We start from the raw sequence: 7,901 nt of genomic DNA, 5'->3' as shown, positions 1-7,901 counted from the left end.
CGTCTTTTATCCACCGCCTTTTCTTTTTGTTACGTCTTTTATCTCGTAAAATGACTCCACAAACTGTCACTATTGCTTCTACATCGTCATCCGTGTTTGGTTATTCTAAATTCCCGTATGCTCTGTTGGGGGTTTTGTGGATTTTCTTCGCAATGTTTGTGACTGGAATCGGTTTGTGTGGTGTGTTGCTCCTGCCGTGTGGCTGGAAACACGAACCGATCGAACCTGTTGGACTTTTATCAGCTCTGTGGTCACAGAGGTTTGGAGAATCGGCCGACAATTCTTAAATCTTGCCGTCTAAACCAGATTTAAGACTCACAAGCTCTACTCATCTCCTCTCGCCCACTGCCCAAACGCTCTCTGACTCTGGTCGCTATGGTAACATTTACATATCCCTTCAAAATAAGATACAGATGCGCCACAAAAACGAACACTTTACTTTCGTGAAAATTTTAACTCACGATAATGACTAACGGGAGTCCTGAGCTTGTTTCTCTGCAAGGAGACGGTCCCATCTGGGAGTGATGGGAGGCAATGACACCCGAAGTGTTGCTTATATCCACAGCCTGTTTGGTCTCTACGTGGCGAAGCAGTTTGAAGCTTCATTGCCTCATTAGCAGCCGGTCGCCACATGTTACTCAGAGCGGCTTGTAATGTTTGACTCACCTATCGGTCCGGGATAAATCCATCCTCCTGTCTCTTCTCTGGGCCTTTTCCCCTTTGAAAAGAAACTTTCCAAAGACATCTGATCTGTTTCTTACTCATTTTGCTCCTTGTGGGCTCAGCGTTGGTGCGCAAGTAACTGAGAGAATCCGGTGAAAGGATTTTCAAAATAAAAGATCGTCCAGACTCAAATAATACATAAAACGGAAATATTTAATTATTTCTTGCCCGGCACGGTACCAATTGGTCCACGGACTGGTACCGGTCCACGGACCAGGGGTTGGGGACCACTGCTGTACACCATTGGGCCACACTTAGCAGCCAGGGTAAATCTGAGTTGCTCTGGGATTTATTTAGGGGGATGAATGTTCAGGGGTCTGAAATGTGCTGCTTTATGCTTGTTTTATAAAATTCCAATAAATTAAATAGTAGTTTGTGGTTTTAAAGTGACATAATGAGAAAAAAATCCAAGAGCTACACTGAAAAACAAACAAAAAAAAACAAAATCTTGCCAAATGGTTTTGGTTTAGTTTCCACTGTTACAAATCAAATAATCTACCAGTGAAACTAGTAATTTATTATCAATATTACTAAATTATTGACTTAAGCTCCTAGATCTTGCTGAAAAGTTACTTGTAAGTTAGGTTTAGTCTTACTTTAAGTGTACCAAGATGTTGAAACATGACCAGAAATACTAAAATGTTGAGTTTTTGCAGCTGCCTTTGTGAGGCTCTGCACATGGAAAACCTGCTTCTTTCTGTCCAGCAGACAGTTTTCCGCTCTGCCTCGGTTTTCCAGATGAAACCGTCTTCATAGGAGAGCAGCTAATGAGCTGCATGTCGCTGAACTCTCATATTTGCGTGAGCGTCTACTTACGTGTCGGTGAACGACAGTCTCGGCCTTCGCGGTTCGGACTGGCCCATCATCGCCTCGGACCACACCTCGGAGTCCGAGTGGCCGTTGGCATGGTAACCGTCTCCGCCAGGTTTATCGCAGTGGGAGTCCATGTCCTGAGGTGGAGAGGCCATTGATATTCATAGTTTCGACAATAAAAACCTGCATGACAATTAGATGGCCACTTAAACGCAACCGTTGTCCTTCCACTTAGTTTTAACGGCCACATTCCTGCTCTCTGAGTGTGCCATTAAACTTACAGGTCCTGCATTACCAGAATGTGAATAAATCCAGGCCATTTCATATTCGCTGACCTCCAGGAGAACACTTACCCCGCCGTTTCTAGCGTGAGCCGTCGCCTTCCCTTCGCCCCGCCGGTGTCTGTGCGACGAGGCGGCGGCGGCAGCAGAGGATGCCGAGCAGGGCAGCATCCCCACGGCACTGGCCTCCTCGGTGAGGGAGGGGCCGCCGTCGCAGGCCCGCTTGCGGGGGGGCTCGTCGGACAGCGGCGACAGCAGCGGGGGCAGCAGCTTGTCGTCACGCCGCCGGGTCTGCTTCCTGTTCAGAGAGCCGCTGAACGCCAACAACAAGGGCGACAGAGAAGATTAATTCATATGTTCTTATTACTGGTTTACTTATGTTAAAAAAAAACAGCTTTATGAGTGTGAAAAAACTTTACACCCCAGATCCATTTCAAGCTCAGAGTGAGAAACTAAATAGATGTGATTGTGAAGTTTAGCATAGCTAGCATAGCTAGCATAGCACGAAACTGAAACGTTTCTGACAAGAAACACACTGAAAATAATGAGACATGAGATAGAAATCATGCTAAAATAATGTAGCAATTATTGAATAGTGAACGAACAAAAACATTCTAAAAGTCGATGTGTCTTTACATATTTTCTAGCTTTGCCTGTGGGTTTGTAAAGGCGTTGTACAGCTGGAAGCCAAAGCAGCTTGGGGGAACATAATGTGGAACAACAGGAGCTTAAACAAACCTTGAGGATAAAACCCAGAGTGGAAAAACTCCTGGAGGAGCTTAAAACAACCAGACAAAACTTCTCTCATCATCAGTCTGACGTCTCCTCACTGGACCAATCGGAGTCGTCCAGAGATTTAAATATCACATTTGGAAAACCATTTCACGGCTTCTAAAACTGTACTTTTCGTCCCCTTGCTGCACATTCGTGATTATTCCCTCGGCCGCCTTGTTGGAGCTCCGGTGACTCATATTGTTTGCAACACAAGTGATAATATTTTTATGTTTTTCCTCTCCCTGGAAACTCTGGGGGGTTTGATGCAGCTAGAAAGTTGCTGAGCTCACAGAACAGGGCCCCAGGCACCGACATTAGAGATGATATACAAAATAAGGCAGACAAAGACTAATTACTTGCAGTATAGAGAGAGAGAGAGAGAGTGTGTGTGTGCATGTGTGTGTGGATATTTGAGGGTGTGTGTATGCCTTTGTGCCTGCGTGCAGCATAACTGATGTGTGTTTTGGATATTCTAATTTGCATGCGTAAGGTGTTAAGTTTTCTCCTCCCTAACAGGATATTTTTTTCTCTCTGTATATCTTGTTGAGTTATATACTCACAGTAATATATGGCTTTATGATCAACAAGCTCTTTTATTGCTCTTGTGTTCCCAACACTGAGACAAATCTAATACGAAAAGAGATAAAGCTGCTTCATTTTTATATATGGGCGAGTGTGGGGAGGTTCAAACCAACTTTGCCTTCAGTGAGAATATAATTCTGGCCCGTGTTAAATAATTAACTGTGACTAGTCAGTTCAGTTTTATTCACCACACCCAGGCTGACTATTTTAAGACTTAAAAATGTAGAAACTGCTTGAACTGGACCTGAACCCAACATGAAGTAGGCAAAGAGAAGCTTCATGGGAGAGGAAAACCCACTGAAAGCTCACAGGGCGAGATGGACTTAAAATTTTATCGCAATATTTTGTGGTACTATTGTGATATAGCTAAAGATTATTATATAAAAAAATCTATCATTTTTTTAGACAACTGTAGGGTTGTGACTTTATGGCAAAGCAATTACAGTGCCACAAATCCAAATATTGTTCTTGAAAAATATCCCCATTTACAACAAGCTACAGGATGTAACTTACTCAAAAAGGTTGTGGTTTACATCACTAGCTGATGCTACATGGTTAGCATTGAGATGCTATCTTAGGTTTGAATAACTTTGCTAACAGGCTAACTCCTTTTAGCACATCAGCAGTGTTTTCCAGCATCTCATCAGACGATTTCTTAAAAAATTAACCCCTAATGGGCCAAGAGAAGCAACCTTGTCATCCATCGTTGTTAGTGGATGTCGTCTGTGCGCCAGATTTACGGGTGTACCAAAAACGCGCAAATACAAAGGTTCCACTAGGAACATTTGCATGTAAAAAAAACCCAACAAAAAACACACTAACATGCGATTAATCACATTAAAAAATTTTAACGTTAAAATGTATATAACTATTTAACTGAACTACTCTGTGCATTCTGCCCGACTTGGAAAGGTGATAATCTGAACCATTTAAGTGTGATCAAGAGGAGGCTTTTAATTTCTTCACATTTCGTCTTCAGTTGTAAAACCATGCTGCGTTGTTTTCCTGAGGTAGATCTGAATTCTTCCTGAGCATCAGAGTGATCAGTCCAGCCAGGGAAACACCTGCCAAACGTCGCAGGAAGCTGCTGACTGAGCCTGATGATCTCATCGCCCCGTTCGCAGCTTTCCGCCGAAAAGCCTCCCGGATGATAAACAGAGCGAGGTGACAATCACACAGTGTCACAGGTTCAACCCCCGGTCACCCCGTCCTCCTCCCCCGCGCCTCTTTAAGAAGCCCCAGATGCTATAAAAATATTTCCTCTGTAGCTGTCACACAGGAGCTTATTTACAGCGACAGGCGGCCTAGTCTGTTTTTAAATAATTCACACGGAGAGCTGAAATTCACGCTTTGTCATTCCTGTGTCACATTGTGAATGAAAGTCGCCTTGTGTGGCAGCTTCATTGGTGCAGTGAAAAATATGAAGCGCTGCCAAAAAGACCCGCTCAGCATCGCAGTCATCGGATAACCTCTCCCTCCCCTGGGGACGGCTTGCTCAGTACAGGGAACAGACCGGGAGCGCCGTCTTCCAGTTCACACGAATCTCTAACACACCACAGATGACACCTATGACAGAAGGTGTCATCTGCCTCTTTACACCACAAGAGCAGTAAAAACAAGGAGCTGAGGACCTGATCTCAGAACCAGGGAACAGGAGCTGAAGTACGATGAGAACCTTGGGCTGTTTTTTGTTTTCTGGAGGGAAGTAAAAGTGAAGCCCAAAAGAGCAAAAACATAAAACAAAAAAAAAACCCTGAATGTTGTTTATTCTCATCCAACTGAACGTGGCAAAAGGCTTTTAAAAAACTGTAAGAAGCTGATTTGAGAAGAACTGGTTTAGAACAACAGAGTAGAGAACTAGAGATGCACAGATATGGACTTGGGGCGATGCTGATATCCGATGTTTAGGTCTGTAACAAGTGATAAATCAATTAATCACATGATAAATTAAAATGACCTCAATCATTTTAATTTGCATGGTTTATTGTTTTTTCTTTGTTCTTTCTACCAACTAACTTATTACTAAAAGTCTTCAGTCTGGTGTTTTTGAGACGACATAATACTCTCGTTTGATATTTAAATGTGTTAAATGTTCATTACAATTTAAAGTTTATTCACCTTTGAGAATGTGTTCTTGAATTATTTTGCCATTTCCATTATATTAATTGAAAATGGTTTCAAAATAACTACATTATCGTTTATCGCAATAACTTCTGGGACAATTTATCAAGCAGTAATATTTGTTATCGTGACAGATCTACCGATGTTAACATTTCTGTTATGACTGCTAACCGATATTTACCAATATCATAGATATTCTATACGTTGGATACATTTTCCTGCCCTTTCTAAACCGCGAAACAACGACCTCATCATTGTTATTACTTCTCTGTCATGGTGACCAAACAAAAAGCTCATGACCATCTACCTCCAGAAACACAAACAGCAGCAAGATGGAAATAAACATGGCTTGTTAAAATCGACTCAGTTTGACTCATCAGACCAATTCTGATATGTTAAGAAAACAGGCCGATATCATTGTTAATGTCGATGTAGTGTGGTTTAGATTTGCAGTTTATGTGACCACTACTTTTGTCTGAATTTGCCTTTATCTATTTAAGTTAGATTAAAATTTGCCACAATCTTTTTTATAAATGTCATAGTTATTGTAGTTAACATGAGCGTCTCTTAATTTTTAGCCCTTTTAATCATCACACCTCACAGCTTTACATCAGTTTTGCTTTCTGTGTGAGTTATTATCTTCTCTAATAAATGTCAGCTTGTCTGTAAGCTGGGGGCCCAAACCTGAGTGCCAGCAGTAGTAGATAGGTGCTCCTGATTGATTGATTGATTGATTGATTGATTGATTGATTGATTGATTGATTGATTGATTGATGCATGTCTGGTGTTCCCACATCAGAACTTACTCTGCAGAGCTGCTCTTGTGGTTGTGTATTGGAGAGATGCATGGTGGGAGGAGCAGGCAGTCTTTGTCCAGGCGCAGCTTCTTGTTACACTTGACCGGTGATTCTCCGTGGTCCAGCTGGGAACAGAGGACAGGGACAGTGAGTTAGCTGAGGAGCGACCGGACGGTTTGGGGATCAACATGGCCGTAGTTTAATCAGCACCTTGTGTTTCCTCTTGCTCTTGCTGGTGTGTTTTTCTGTGGGAGCCACCATGTTTGCGGCCGCCTGCCTTCTGTGTTTACCTCCGTTCTCCAGTCTCTCCGTCCGCCCAGCCAGCCTGGGATTACCCTGCTCCTGCCCAGGGGGGTTATCCAGTACCCCCATACCCTGACTAATCTTCTCTCTGTCCCTTGCCACACTCCTCTCCCTTTCCCCAAATCCAAACCTCTCCCTGTCCTCTCTGTCCGTCTGCCTCTCCCTCTCTCCTTGCCTTTCTTTGTCCTTCACTAAACGCTCATTTTCTTCTTCTTGTCTCTCCCCCTTTGTCAGCTTTTGTCTCTCCCTGTCCCTCCCCGCGTTCCCTTCCCGTTCTACAACTCCGATCCTGGCTCTTTCCCCCGCCGTCTGCTCCGGCACCCTGCTGAGGAAGCTCAAGTCGATTTTCACCCACAAACTCTGAACCTCGTGATAATCCCTCAGAGGGGACAGAGCCACATCGTGTCCCACGTTTGACGGCGGTGACGCGGGCTCCGCATCCTTCCCCTGCCCTCCGGACCCTCCGGGATCGGGAACCGAGTTCCCAAATGAAGCACTTATGTTGCCGATACTCAGCAGGTTGCCGTTGCTGACGCCATCACCTCCGCTGCCGACTGTGCTGACGCCGTCTTTGACTCGGAGTCCAGTTGCGGCGAACGTGCCCAGACTTCCCGCCCCTGCAGCAGAGCCGAGGCATGGGAGCAGAGGCGCGTGGCTGTGCACGGTGGCCAGCATCTGGGCGCTGATGGACGGGGCTGGCATGGACAGGATCTTGGTGGCTTCCTCGCCATCCGACTGGCATTCCGACGAGGAGGAGGAGGAATCTGTTTCGATGAATTCCCTGGACTTCGGTGTGATTTTGGTGCTGGGACCTCTGTGTTTCCTCTTATCCTGTTACATGGATCAACAGCAAAAAGAAAACAAACAAACAAAAAAAAGAAGCAGAGGGACGTTTAGTCAGTCATATTAAATCCCACATGGTTTGAGTCGTTTCCCCTGGAGCAGGCATGTCAAACTCATTTCATTTTGGGTCACATCAGGATCATGAATGTTCTCAGAGGGACGGTTGTGTCAGAATTTACTGATAAAACTCATTAAACTGTTAAAATATTAATAAACAGCTGTACCTGCCTTTAGCACTTCTTAAAGGGGCAGTGTCATGTAAAGTTAAAGTTTTTTATCTTTACTTCATATTATAAAGTTATTCCGTCATCAAAAACATACCTGAAGTGTGTTTTATTGAGTCTTTCATGCATGTTTGCGAAATCCTTTAATCTCCATGGCAACCATTCGGCCATCCAAAACGCCTAGTTGGACCTTGCTCAGTCAAATTTGATTTATGCAGCACTTTAACAACTGAAGGTAATATAAATGAATAAGTGGCTCAATGTACCTGGAAAACATATAATACTGGGCTTTAAAATTAAAAAATATTGAATATCTTGAGATTTTATTTTATTTTTTTACAATTAAAAATCACTGGTTTTGTGGAGCTAATTTAGAAATATTTACAAGAAATTTTTTAACCCGACATATCGATGTCAAGTTATAGTTTGTGATCAAGTTG

The 7,901-nt window shown here is 43.5% G+C and overlaps 1 protein-coding gene across 3 annotated transcripts in view; it reads right to left on the bottom strand.

The window, feature by feature from the left end:
* Positions 1-1,252: 1,252 nt before the first annotated feature.
* The window catches only part of aff2 (AF4/FMR2 family, member 2), a 167,044-nt gene continuing 160,395 nt past the window's right edge, over positions 1,253-7,901 (bottom strand). For 2 of the 3 annotated variants that reach the window (XM_016679805.1, XM_016679804.1), the window contains exons 16-19: positions 6,302-7,225; positions 6,101-6,216; positions 1,890-2,130; positions 1,253-1,673 (exon numbers count right to left, since the gene is read on the bottom strand). In XM_016679805.1, the coding sequence (XP_016535291.1) occupies positions 1,536-1,673; positions 1,890-2,130; positions 6,101-6,216; positions 6,302-7,225 (1,419 nt within the window). In that variant the 3' untranslated portion in view covers positions 1,253-1,535. The remainder of the gene's footprint in view (positions 1,674-1,889; positions 2,131-6,100; positions 6,217-6,301; positions 7,226-7,901) is intronic. The other variant, XM_016679803.1, reaches the window with a different exon arrangement.

This window comes from Poecilia formosa, unplaced genomic scaffold (genome assembly GCF_000485575.1).
Source record: "Poecilia formosa unplaced genomic scaffold, Poecilia_formosa-5.1.2 Scaffold221, whole genome shotgun sequence".
NCBI lineage: Eukaryota > Metazoa > Chordata > Actinopteri > Cyprinodontiformes > Poeciliidae > Poecilia > Poecilia formosa.
The sequence above is the reverse complement of the archived record's forward strand: the minus strand, read 5'-3'. Positions and strand labels throughout refer to the sequence as shown.